This window comes from Mustelus asterias, chromosome 17 (genome assembly GCF_964213995.1).
Source record: "Mustelus asterias chromosome 17, sMusAst1.hap1.1, whole genome shotgun sequence".
NCBI classification, from domain to species: domain Eukaryota; kingdom Metazoa; phylum Chordata; class Chondrichthyes; order Carcharhiniformes; family Triakidae; genus Mustelus; species Mustelus asterias.
Window position 1 is genome coordinate 31,931,479 of NC_135817.1, and position 13,736 is coordinate 31,945,214.

At 42.6% G+C, this 13,736-nt stretch overlaps 1 protein-coding gene across 1 annotated transcript in view; it reads left to right on the plus strand.

Moving 5' to 3' along the window:
• The window catches only part of LOC144506053 (cilia- and flagella-associated protein 47), a 384,789-nt gene that overhangs the window by 34,553 nt on the left and 336,500 nt on the right, over positions 1-13,736 (plus strand). Inside the window, exon 13 of the mRNA XM_078231872.1 lies at positions 1,434-1,522. Coding sequence (XP_078087998.1) covers positions 1,434-1,522 — 89 coding nt within the window. The remainder of the gene's footprint in view (positions 1-1,433; positions 1,523-13,736) is intronic.

Here is a 13,736-nt window from a genome sequence, read left to right on the forward strand (position 1 = left end):
ACAAGACTGAGAAGTAAGACAGATTTGGAAGGAAGAGAAGTTCCAACCTTGTGTAAAAGTCCAAATGTGTCAGTCTGTGTAATGTGAGTAAAGAGTAAAATTTTAAACAACTAGACTCGAGCAGCATACTTGGGAGAGCAAACAATCCCCCAAAACAAATCTAGACTTTTACCACATGATAAAACATCACGAGCTCCTTACTACCCCATCACCTATGCACCTTACACATTATCTTGTATCCAAACTTCTCAAAGTGCCTGGGATATTTAAACTTAATAGAATATGGCAGCCACTGCCATAAAAAGGGGGTTTGGCTTCATTTCCATGCTGGTCTTACACCGCACTGACAGTCTTTTTTATTCAATTGTGGGACGTGGGCATCGCTGGCTGGCCAACATTTATTGCCCATCCATAGTTGCCCTTGAGAAGGTGGTGGTGAGCTGCCTTCTTGAAACACTGTTTTCCACGTGCTGTGGGTTAACCCACAATGCCATTAGGGAGGGAATTCCATGATTTTGAGCCGGTGACTGCAAAGGAACTGCAATATATTTCCAAGTCAGGAAGATGAGTGGCTTGGAGGGGAACTTGCAGGTATTCCCATGTATCTGCTGCTTTTCTAGATGGAAGTGGTAGTGGGTTTGGAATATGCTGTCTAATTTGGTGAATTGCTGCAGTGCATCTTGTAGATGGTACACACTGCTGCTACTGAGCATCGGTGGTGGAGGGAGTAGATGTGGTGCGAATCAAGTGGGCTGCTTTGTCCTGGATGGTGTCAAGCTTTTAGAATGTTGTTGAAGCTGCATCCATCCAGGCAAGTGGGGAATATTCCATTGCACTCCTATTTGTGCCTTGTAGATGGTGGATAGGCTTTGGGGAGTCAGGAGGTGAGTTACTCACCGCAGTATTCCCAGCCTCTGACCTGCTCTTGTAGCCACTGTGTTTATGTGATGTGTCCAATTGAGTTTCTGGTCAATGGTGACCCCAGGGATTTTGACAGTGGGGGATTCAGTGATGGAACACCATTGAATGTCAAGATTGTCTCTCATTGGTGATGGTCATTGCCTAGCATTTGTGTGGCACGGGTCTCCAGGGGCTGCTGTGTGACACATTTCTCAGCAGGTCTAGATTGGACGTCCAGGCGAGAAATGTACAGCTTCATACGTAAGTAAGAAGGAGTGGACTGGTAAACTGGCAGTGATTACAGCTCCACGGGAGATTCAGCCTGTTATCATTGGCCATATTAAGTAGAAATGCTTTCCTTCCATCACCATATACAAATCTGAGGAATGTTTAATATTGTGGACTGTTTTCCATTGTGCATTGTTTTTATTTTTTGAGTAAAATACCTTTATTTATCGATGGTTCATGATTGTTTGTATATGGTTGTGCAGCAACTGTTGTTGTTTGAATTGTGTTTTCTTCCTAATTTGCAGGCTATTTTAAAATGTGAATCCCCATGCTATGAGCAGAAGAAACTGCAACTAAACATCACCAACCCCTTAAATGGAAAGGGCAATTTCAGGTATGTCAAAATTGATGGATGTGCAAACAACTAATGTGAAAGTTACCTGATAGCTTCTTGTTCTAGCATACAAGCCAAATAAATGACTTTGCAATTGGGAATTTGGTTTAAGTGGAAATTCAGTGCAGAGCGGATAGGAAATGCTGATTTTATTTCTTTTTTGCCTCCAGTAATTTTTTTTTACAGTAACTTAAAGTAGATAATCCAATTAATTAACAGAAGTAATAATCAATTCAGTTAAATTGAGTTAAAAAATAATGAATTAACTGATCAAATAAATAAAGTCAGATTGGCTGGACAAGTAATGTGTGGTACCTGCAGCAAGTGGGAGTATGTGGAGAGCACTTTGATCCTGGACAACCATATCTACGGTCAGTATCTGTAGCTCGAGGAAATTCAGTTTTGAGTTGTTGAACTGGAGTCCAAGCTGCAGACAATGCAGGGCACCAGGGAATGGTCAATTTACCTGGACATTTTGTTCCAGAAGTCAGTCTCACCCCTTGGGTTAAGTAGAACTTTAGGGTTGAGCAGTAGTGAGGGACAAGGATGTGTAATTGTGATTGAGGCTGGCATGAACCTCAGCCTTTGACTAACTGTTGTGCTTCCTGTATGGATAAGAACTGGGTGGATATGAAAACAGATCATAACAACATGATACAGGAGGCCATTCGAGTGGGTGGAGTGAAAAAGAATGTGGTATTGACAGGTGATAGCATAATGAGAGAAATGGATACTGCTTCCTGTAGCTTTGACAAAGGGTTTCAAAAGATATGTTGCCTGTCTGATTCCAACTTGAAAGATATCTCTTTGTAGTTCAAGATGAGTTTTGAGTGGGATAGGGAGGACCTTGTTGTCATGGTCCATGTAAGAACACATATGGAGAACTGGAATGATGTGAGAATTGAGTTTGAGGAGTTAGGTCCAAATTAATAGGCAGAAGGTCAAGTGGTATGGATTTCTACCTGAGCCAGGTGCAGATAGGCATTGCGATAAACAGATTAGAAGGTTAATTGATTCTGAAAGAGTGGCAGAGATACAGTTTTTGCCTGGGCCATGGCACTAATAATGAGGAAAGAGAGAACTGTTCCGTTTGGAGGTGCTCCACTTAAATCAGATTGGGACCATTGTCCTGGCTAATTAATTTGTCCTGGCTAATTAATTAGCTATGGCAGTAGACAGGAGATAGGGCAGTAAACTAATAAAGAAGTGTTGGTGGGAGATTTCAAGAAAGGATAAACTCAAAATCAGCAAAGAATATATTGAAGCTGTAGAGCAGAGCAGTGTTTTGGGTAAAAACAAGCAGGGTGGTTCAGGATGGGACAAGGAGATAAGCAAAGGTAGGAGTGCATTTGTGACTTAAGGTGATGTCAGGAAACATGTAAAAAAAAGTCAAAGGTAAAGTTACTATAACTGAACATTCGAAGCCAATTTAGTTGAATTAATAGTACAAATAGAAATTTATAGGTTGGATTTAATAGCCATTCCAAAGATGTGGTTGCAAAGTTAAAGGCTGGGAACTAAATATTTCAGGACAGTTAACTTTTAGGAGCAATAGGTCAAATAGAAAAGGAGGATGATGATAATGATTATAATGGACGGGATTAAATAAAGAACAGGATAAATATAATAGAGAGAACTGATCTGAACTCGGAAAATCAGGAAGTAATTTCAGTTTCGATAGAACTGAGAAACAGCAAAAGGCAGAAAACATTGTTGGGAAATGTTTATGGTCGGCTTTAAACTAAATAATAGGTTCAATTGTATGGCAAATTAGAAAATCAAAGTTAAAGGAGAGGGTAGAAGTGCAGGTTAATGGAGCTGAGGGCTCAGGAGAGGTTAGTAAAGTTTCCAGACCACATAATAGAACAGAGAGCATAGAAGGTGGCAGGAATCTAACCTCAGGCAGAGCAAAAAAGGTGACAAGTATGAGAAGGGAGGTGGTCAATGCAGTGCTGAGGGTGTTGTACCTAAATGCTCGCAGTATATGGAACAAGGTAAATGAGCTTGTTGCGCACATTGAAATTGGCCGATACGATGTTGTGGGCATCCCAGAGACATGGCTGCAAGGGGATCAAGGCTGGGATCTAAATATCCAAGGATATGTGTCCTATCGGAAGGACAGGCAGATGGGCAAAGGGGGCGGGATTGCATTGTTAGTAAGGAATGAAATTAAATCGATAGCAAGAAGTGATATAGAATCAGAAGGCATAGAATCTCTGTGGGTAGATTTGAGGAATCGCAAAGGTAAAAAGACCCTGATGGGTGTTATGTACAGCCCCCTAGCAGCAGTCAGGATGTGGGGCAGAAAATAAATCGGGAGCTAGAAAAGGCATATGAAAAAGGGAATATGACAATAATCATGGGGGACTTCAATATGCAGTTGGACTGGGAAAATCAGGTAGGTAGTGGATCCCAAGAAAAGGAATTTGTGGAATGTCTAAGAGATGGTTTTTTGGAGCAACTTGTAACAGACCCTACTAGGGAACAGGCAATTCTGGATTTGGTGATGCGTAATGAGGCGGACTTGATTAGGGAACTTCAGGTGAAGGAACCCTTAGGGAGCAGTAACCACAACATGATAGAATTTACCCTGCAGTTTGAGAGGGAGAAGCTGGAATCATATTGTAACGGTATTACAATTAAATAAAGGTAACTACAAAGACACGAGGGAGGAACTGGCCAGAGTTGATTGGAAAGGGAGCCGAGCAAGGAAGACAGTGGAACAGCAATGGCAGGAATTTTTGAGAGTTATTCGGGAGGCACAACAGAAATTCATCCCAAGGAGGAAGAAACATGCTTAAGAACATAAGAAATAGGAGCAGGAGTAGGCCATCTAGCCCCTCAAGCCTGCCCCGCCATTCAATAAGATCATGGCTGATCTGAAGTGGATCAGTTCCACTCACCCGCCTGATCCCCATAACCCCTAATTCCCTTACCGATCAGGAATCCATCTATCCCAGATTTAAACATATTCAACGAGGTAGCCTCCACCACTTCAGAGAATTCCAGAGATTCACCACCCTCTGAGAGAAGAAGTTCCTCCTCAACTCTGTCCTAAACTGACCCCCCTTTATTTTGAGGCTGTGCCCTCTAGTTCTAGCTTCCTTTCCAAGTGGAAAGAATCTCTCCACCTCTACCCTATCCAGCCCCTTCATTATCTTATAGGTCTCTATAAGATCCCCCCTTAGCCTTCTAAATTCCAACGAGTACAAACCCAATCTGCTCAGTCTCTCCTCATGATCAACACCCCTCATCTCTGGTATCAACCTGGTGAACCTTCTCTGCACTCCCTCCAAGGCCAATATATCCTTCCGCAAATAAGGGGACCAATACTGCACACAGTATTCCAGCTGCGGCCTCACCAATGCCCTGTACAGATGCAGCAAGACATCTCTGCTTTTATATTCTATCCCCCTTGTGATATAGGCCAACATCCCATTGCCTTCTTGATCACCTGTTGCACCTGCAGACTGGGTTTTTGCGCCTCATGCACAAGGACCCCCAGGTCCCTTTGCACAGTAGCATGTTGTAATTTTTTTCCATTTAGATAATCCAATTTGCTATTATTTCCTCCAAAGTGAATAACCTCGCATTTGTCAATGTTATACTCCATCTGCCAGATCCTCGTCCACTCACTCAGCCTGTCCAAATCTCTCTGCAGACCTTCTACACCCTCCACACGATTCACTTTTCCACTTATCTTTGTGTCGTCTGCAAACTTTGTTACGCTACACTCAGTCCCCTCCTCCAGATCGTCTATATAAATGGTAAATAGTAAAGGGAGGACGAGGCATCCATAGCTGATGAGGGAAGTTAAGGACAGCATAAAGGCAAAAGAAAAAACATACAAAGTGGCAAGGATTAGTGGGAAGCCAAAGGATTGGGAAGCCTTTAAAAGCAAGCAGAGGACAACTAAAAAAGCAATAAGGGGGGAGAAGATGAAATATGAGTGTAAGCTAGCTAGTAATATAAAAGAAGATAGGAAGAGCTTTTTTCAATATATAAAAGGTAAGAGAGAGGCAAAAATAGACATTGGACCACTGGAAAATGAGACTGGAGAAGTAATAATAGGAAACAAAGCAATGGCAAAGGAATTGAATAGTTACTTTGCATCAGTCTTCACTGTGGAAGACACCAGTGGGATGCCAGAGCTCCAGGAGAGTCAGGGGGCATAGGTGATTGTAGTGGCCATCACTAAGGAAAGGTTCTGGGGAAACTGAAAGGCCTGAAAGTGGATAAATCACCTGGACCGGATGGACTACACCCAAGGGTTCTAAAAGGAATAGCTGGGGAAATCATGGAGGCATTGGTGGTGGTCTTTCAGGAATCACTGGAGGCAGGGAGGATACCAGAGGACTGGAAAGTAACTAATGTAACAACGCTGCTTAAGAAGGGAGGGAGGCACCAGGTGGGAAATTATAGGTCGGTTAGCCTGATTTAAGTCATTGGCGAGATTTTAAAATCCATTATTAAAGATGAGATCGCAGAGTACTTGGAAGTGCATGATAAAGTAGGACTGAGTCAGCACAGCTTTGACAAGGGGGGTCATGTCTGACAAATCTGTTAGAGTTCTTTGAGGAGGTAACAAGGAAGTTAGATAAAGGAGAACCAGTGGACATGATTTATTTGGATTTCCAGAAAGCCTTTGACAAGGTGCCGCATAGGACACCGTTAAATAAGTGAAGTGTCCATGGTGTTAAGGGTAAGATCCTGGCATGGATAGAGGATTGGCTGACTGGCAGAAGGCAGAGAGAGGGATAAAGGGGTCTTTCTCAGGATGGCAGCTGGTGACTAGTGGTGTGCCTCAGGGGTCAGTACTGGGACCACAACTTTTCACAATATACATTAACGATTTGGAGGAAGGAATTGAAGGCACTGTTGCTAAGTTTGCAGATGATACAAAGATATGTAGAGGGACAGGAAGTATTGAGGAAGCAGAGGGGCTGCAGAAGGACTTGGACAGGTTAGGAGAGTGGGCAAAGAAGTGGCAGATGGAATACAATGTGGAAAAGTGTGAGGTTATGCACTTTGGAAGGAGGAATGGAGGCATGGATTATTTTCTAAATGGGAAAATGCTTAGGAAATCAGAAACACAAAGGGACTTGGGAGTCCTTGTTCAAAGGATAGTATCATCATAATATAATCGTGTTATCATAATTCTCTTAAACTAAACAAAAGCAAGATGAAAATAAGACAAACTAGTTAGAGACTTTCAGAAAATGCCAGTTAATGATATAATGAGTCCAAAGATGTGCGGGTTAGGTGGATTGGCCAGGTTAAAATAAATTGCCCCTTAGAGTCCTGGGATGCGTAGGTTAGAGGGATTAGCGGGTAAAATATGTGGGGGTAGGGCCTGGGTGGGATTGTGGTCGGTGCAGACTCGATGGGCCGAATGGCCTCCTTCTGCACTGTAGGGTTTCTATGATTTCTATGATTCTCAAGGTTAACGTGCAGGTTCAGTTGGCAGTTAGGAAGGCAAATGCAATGTTAGCATTCATGTCGAGAGGGCGAGAATAAAAGATCTGGGATGTACTTCTGAGGCTGTATAAGGCTCTGGTCAGACCCCATTTGGAGTATTGTGAGCAGTTTTGGGCCACATATCCTAGGAAGGATGTGCTGGCCTGGGAAAGGGTCCAGAGGAGGTTCACAAGAATGATCTCTGGAATGAAGAGCTTGTCGTATGAGGAACGGTTGAGGACTCTGGGTCTGTACTCGTTGGAGTTTAGAAGGATGAGGGTGGATCTTATTGAAACTTAGAGGATACTGAGAGGCCTGGATAGAGTGGGTGTGGAGAGGATGTTTCAACGAGTAGGAAAAACTAGAACCAAAGGGCACAATCTCAGGCTAAAGGGACGATCCTTTAAAACAGAGATGTGGAGGAATTTCTTCAGCCAGAGAGTGGTGAATCTGTGGAACTCTTTGCTGCAGAAGGCTGTGGAGGCCAGGTCATTTAGTGTCTTTGAGACAGATATGGATAGTTTCTTGATTAATAAGGGGATCAGGGATTATGGGGAAAAGGCAGGAGAATGGGGATGAGAAAAATAATCAGCCATGATTGAATGGCGCAGCAGACCCGATGGGCCGAGTGGCCTAATTCTGCTCCTTTGTCTTATGGTGCCCCTAACTGTGGTTGCAGAGTAGGTAGATGAGGAAAATAGAGGTCCATGGAGGTGTAGTGGACAGTGAGGAAGGTTTTCAAAGCTTGCAGAGGGATTTGGACCAACTAGAAAAATGGGCTGAAAAATGGCAAATGGAATTTAACACAGACAAGTGTGAGATATTGCACATTGGAAGGACAAACCAAAGTAGAACGTACAGGGTAAATGGTAGGACTCTGAAGAGTGCAGTTGAACAGAGGGATCTGGGAATACAGGTACAGAATTCCCTAAAAGTGACGTCACAGGTGGATAGGGTCGTAAAGAGTGCCTTTGGTACATTGGCCTTTATAAATCGGAGTATTGAGTATAAAAGTTGGAGTGTTATGGTAAGGTTATATAAGGCATTGGTGATGCGCAATATTACTCACGAGGCTTGAGATGCTCAAGGAAATAAAGGCTTTTATTTACTATTACAACGAAGCTACCATATATAGTACACGATCCCAGACTGAGGGGTCCCAGACAGAGCAGTGACCTTTATACCTCTCCCAGGAGGCGGAGCCCGACTGGGATGTACCATAATAACTATAATACAGGTAGAACAGCCCAACCCTAACTCCAACAGCAACATATATACAGACTCGTAGTACTGGCCAGACCCTGGCTCAGTACTACCTAGTGGGAACCAACGATGATTCACCACAATTGGTGAGGCCGAATTTGGAGTATTGTGTACAGTTTTGGTCACCTAGTTACAGGAAGGATGTAAATAAGGTTGAAAGAGTGCAGAGAAGGTTCACAAGAATGTTGCCGGGACTTGAGAAGCTGAGTTACAGAGAGAGATTGAATAGGTTGGGACTTTATTCCCTGGAGCGTAGAAGATTGAGGGGAGATTTGATAGAGGTGTATAAGATTTTGATGGGTATAGATAGAGTGAATGCAAGCAGGCTTTTTCCGCTGAGGCTAGGGGAGAAAAAAAACCAGAGGACATGGGTTAAGGGTGAAAGGAGAAAAGTTTAAAGGGAATATTAGGGGGGGCTTCTTCACGCAGAGAGTGGTGGGAGTGTGGAATGAGCTGCCGGATAAAGTGGTAAATGCGGGGTCACTTTTAACATTTAAGAAAAACTTGGATGGGTTCATGGATGAAAGGGGTGTGGAGGGATATGGTCCAAGTGCTGGTCAGTGGGACTAGGCAAAAAATGGCTCGGCACAGACAAGAAGGGCCAAAAGGCCTGTTTCTGGGCTGTAATTTTCTATGGTTCTATGTCATAAGGGTAATAAAGTAATCATGGTGACTTCAATCTTTATATAGACTAGGCAAACCAAATTTTTGATAAGAATTGTAATTCAGCAAACAAGGACCAAGAAATTGATAAGGGAAAAAGGTTAACAAGCAGGGTACCTTGAGGATCAGGACTTGATCTCAGCTATTTACAATCTATGTTCACTTCGATGAGGTGATCGAGTTGCTGATGACACAAAGTTAGGTGGGAAAATAAGCAGTAAGTAGGAATCAGATGGGTTGCAGTGTTAGCGACAGGTTGGGTGAATGGGAAAGAACATAATACATGGAATTATAATGTGATTGTGTGAAACTATCCACCCAGTTATTCGGTAGGCTAAATAATAAAGCAGAATATCTTTGAATGGTGAGAGATTTCAGACCAGTCCCTCTCATTGATAGTCATGAACTGTTTTGAGTATATTGTGTCAAAGAGTCTTTTAGATTCTCTTGTTCTACACATTGATCAGTTACAATTCACCTCACTACCTCCTAAATCAGTGGACGACATTGCCTGACCTTGGTCCACCTGATCCAACAGCATACGGAAAGATTAAGCAACAATGCGTATGTTGTTCTTTGTTGATTTCTCTTCAGCTTTCAATACCATACAACTACTCAAGCTTATTGAAAAATGGAGAAACCTTGATGTCAGTTCTACTCTCCTACTTTGGAGCAGTGATTTCCTTCACAATACGACCCAATGGGTGTTAGTTTCTGGGATTTACTGGAGCCCATGTTAACAAGTACTGGATCTCCTTAGTGTTGTGTACAGGCATCTTTACTTCTCATCCTCTGCACAAATTATTTTTGATGAGAGTGCAATGATATAATGATCCTGAAGTATGCTGACAGTACGGTGCTTGTGGGACTCAGGAATAATAAAGGAAACTATAGAAACTCAGTGGGGAACTCAGTAAAATCGTGTCATCATAATTCTCTTAAACTAAACAGAAGCAAGATGAAAATAAGACAAACTAGTTAGAGACTTTCAGAAAATGCCAGTTAATGATATTGTTTCAATGAAGATTCATGATGTGGACATTGAAATTGTTGCTATCTGCAAGGATACAGGTGCCAAAGTAGATGGCAAATTGAATTGGAGATAACTGTGTACAAATGTGGTGGCCGAGGGACATACATTATTATAAGACCTTGAAAAATTTAAATTCCTTTTGAGTAGATTCGACAGCCATGGATGCCTGGTACTGTTGTCTCACTAAAGCAGACTCACTAAGAGTACAAAGATGATTGAACCTGGCAGAAAAGGCTACTTGAAGAGCAGATCTTCCTTGAAAAAAATCATTTCTTGAATAGTGTGATAGTGTGGCCCCTTTATGGGGCAATCGTTTGTGGGTCACATGATCCTCATGTGGCCTATCAGACAGAAATGTGCAAACCTTGGCCTATTGAGCATTAGGTGAGAGTCTGGGTAGATGGAGCCCTCAGTGAGAGTCTGGGAGTCGGTGGAACTAGACCTGTATCTGTGCTTAGCTTTTTTATCTATAGTTATTGCTGTTTTTAATAAATCACCGTTGTGATTTGAAGCTTCCTCATTGTATAATCTCACACTACAACCATAGAACCGTTACAGCACAGAAGGAGCCATTCAACCCATCTAGTCCATGTCAACCTGAGGACACCCAGGTGCCCTTTCTAATCCCACTCTCCTGCACTTGGCCAACAGCCCCCGTAGTTTATATCACTTAATGTGCAGATCTAGGTACTTTCAAGAGTTTAGGATCTCTCCCTCCACCTGCAACTCGGGCAGTGAATTCCAGGCACCTACTACACACTGCATTAAAAAATTATTTCTCGTGTCGGGGCAGCATGGTGGCACAGTGGTTAGCACTGCTGTCTCACAGCACCAGGGGCCCAGACTCAATTCCATCCTCGGGTGACTATCTGTGTGAAGTTCGCATGCTCTCCCCATGTCTGCGTGGGTTCCTCCAGGTGCTCTGGTTTCCTTCCACACTCCAAAGATGTGCAGGTTAGGTTGATTGGCCATGCTAAATTGCCCCTTAGTGTCAGGGGACTAGTAGGGTAAATGCATGGGCTAACTGGGATAGGGCCTGGGTGGGATTATTGTTAGTGCAGTCCTTTTGCACTGTAGGGATTCTATGTGCCCTCTACACCTTCTGCCACTTATCTTGAATCTATGTCCCCTGATTCTAGAATTCTCCACCATGGGAAACGATTTTATCCTGTCCACTGTAGGGCCAGAATCTTACCACTGTTCATGCCAGTGGGATTTTCCCATCCCACCACAGTGAACGAAGATTTGGCTGGCTGCCAAATTCTCCAACCTTGCTGCAGTGGGCAAGTGGTGTGAATGGCGGGTAGGATCGTGCCCTGTCTCTTCCATTCATAATTTTGCACACTTCAGTCAGGTCACTCTAGAGCCTTCTTTGTTCCAAGGAAAATAACTCCGACCTATCAAATCCCTCCTCATAGCTACACTTTTCTAGCCCTGGCAACATTCTTGTAAACCTCCCTTGTACGCTCTTCAGCACAATTACATCCTGCCTGTAATGTGGCAACCAGACCTGCACAAAATACTCCAGTTGTGATCTCACTATTCTTTTACATAATTCCAAAATTATATCCTATGTTTATATTCTGTGCCATTGTCAATGAAGGAGAGCATTCCATATGCCTTCTTTACAACCTCGTCTACTTGAACTGATGCCTTTAGGTACTTGTCCGCCAAGCTCTCTTACATCATCTGCCCCTCTTAGTATATTCCCATTTATTGTGTATTTCCTACAACTGTTTGACTTCTCTAAATGCATGACCTCACACTTCTCTGTGTTAAAATCCATCTGCCACTTTACTACCCACTTCACCAACCCATCTATCTCGTTTTGGCAATTATAACTATCCTCTACACTATCCGCTACTTCGACCATTCTTTGTGTCATCTGCAAATTTCCAAATTGTGCCCCCCACGTTCACATCCAAATATGTAATGTAACCAGCAAGAGTCCCAACACCAATCCTTTGGAACACCACTTGAAACATTTCATTCACAAAGGCATCCATTACCCTTTTGTTTCCTGTTACTAAGCCAACTTTTGATCCAGTTTGCCATATTACCTTGCATCCCACGGGCTTTTACTTTTCTGAACAACCTGCCATGTGGGACCTTGTCAAGCACCTTACTAAAAATCCATATATCCAATATCAATATCTTCATCAACCCTTCTTGTCACTTCCTCAAATAATTCAACCAAATTTTTGAGGTAAGACCTTTAACAAATCCATGCTGACCATCTTTGACTAGTCCATGCCTTTCTACGTGACAGTTAATCCTTTCTCTCAAGATTGATTCTATTAATTTACCCACCACCAATGTAAGACTAACTGGCCTATAATTGTTTGGCATTTCCTTCGATCCCTTTTTTAAACAATGGACCTACGTTAGCATTTCCCCAGTCCTCCGGTACCTCCCCTGTATCTGGTGAGGATATGGAAAATCAACCTCGGAACATCTGCTATCTCCTTCCTGACCCCCTTCAACAGCCTCAGAAACAATCCATCTGGCCCTGGTGACTTACCAACTTTCAAAGATTCCAACCCTTTGAGGTACTTCCTCTCTCTTATCCCTTCTGATATCTCACACTGAACGTCCTGGACTTTATCTGCATCATCCCTTTCATTTGTAAACATGGAGACAAAATATGCATTTTAAAACCCTTTCCATATCCTCTGCATGAACACGCAGGTTCCCTTCTTCATCTCTGATAGGTCTCACTTTCCCTTAACTAACCTTTTACCATTAATATATTGGTAAAGCATCTGGATTTTCTTTATCTTTATTTGCTAATCTTTTTTCATGCACTCTCTTTGATTTCCTTATTTCCTTTTTTACTTCATCCGTGCACTTCCTATATTCATCTAGGCTATCTGCAATGCTTAATTCTTTGTGCTTATGGTGCCAAAACAAAAGGTTTTGGTGAAAGGAAAGAATGAGATGAACAATGAGAATCACTCCTTAGGCAGGATTTCCGGCCGCGCTCGTCCCCAGGCCACAAATTCCCGCCCAAGAGAAATGGACTTTGCATGGTCCGCCTCCGCCCACTGTGATTCCCGTGGCGGGTGGGGACGGGAAAATTCCACCCTTATCTCAGTATTATGGCTGGATACATTCAGAGAAAAGGTAACAATCTTTCAGAGGTAGGACAAATCGGGTCCTGAACTCATTTGTACCCTTCTCCATACGAGCTTTCAGCAGGCATTTGATGTATGGATGAGAATACGCACTCAGGTTGGGCGGACTGATTGATTATCTTAATGCATATATTAATTAAAGTTAGAGCTTTGTGATAAGGTAATGTTCGTTCTTTTAATGTTATTATTTATTTATATGTAATTTTTCAACATATGAGCAATATACCGGAAATGAATTTCCAACTGGACAATAAAGTATATTGAATTATTTTGACAGGGAAATGTTTGCATTTAGAGGGAACGGGGTCCTCACAGAAAGTTAGCTTGCAGGTACTGCAAAACAATTAGAAAGACAACTAATTTGTCAGCTTTTGTTACAAAATGATTGAAGTATAAAAATAAAGCGAGCTCTACAATTGTACAGAGCATTGGTGAGGCCTAACCCTGAAAAACAAAGTGCAGTTTTGGTCGTCTTACCAAAAGAAATACTTAGGCCGTGAGTAGGGGTTTCATTCTACAGGTTTCTAGATTGCTAAGTGTCCAGTGGGGGGAGAGAGAGAGATGACTAGCTATATCCCCTGGGGCTTAGAAGATAAAGAGGTGCTCCAGTTGAAGCATACAACATTCTTAAGGGATTTGACAGGGTAAATTTTTCCCCTGGCTG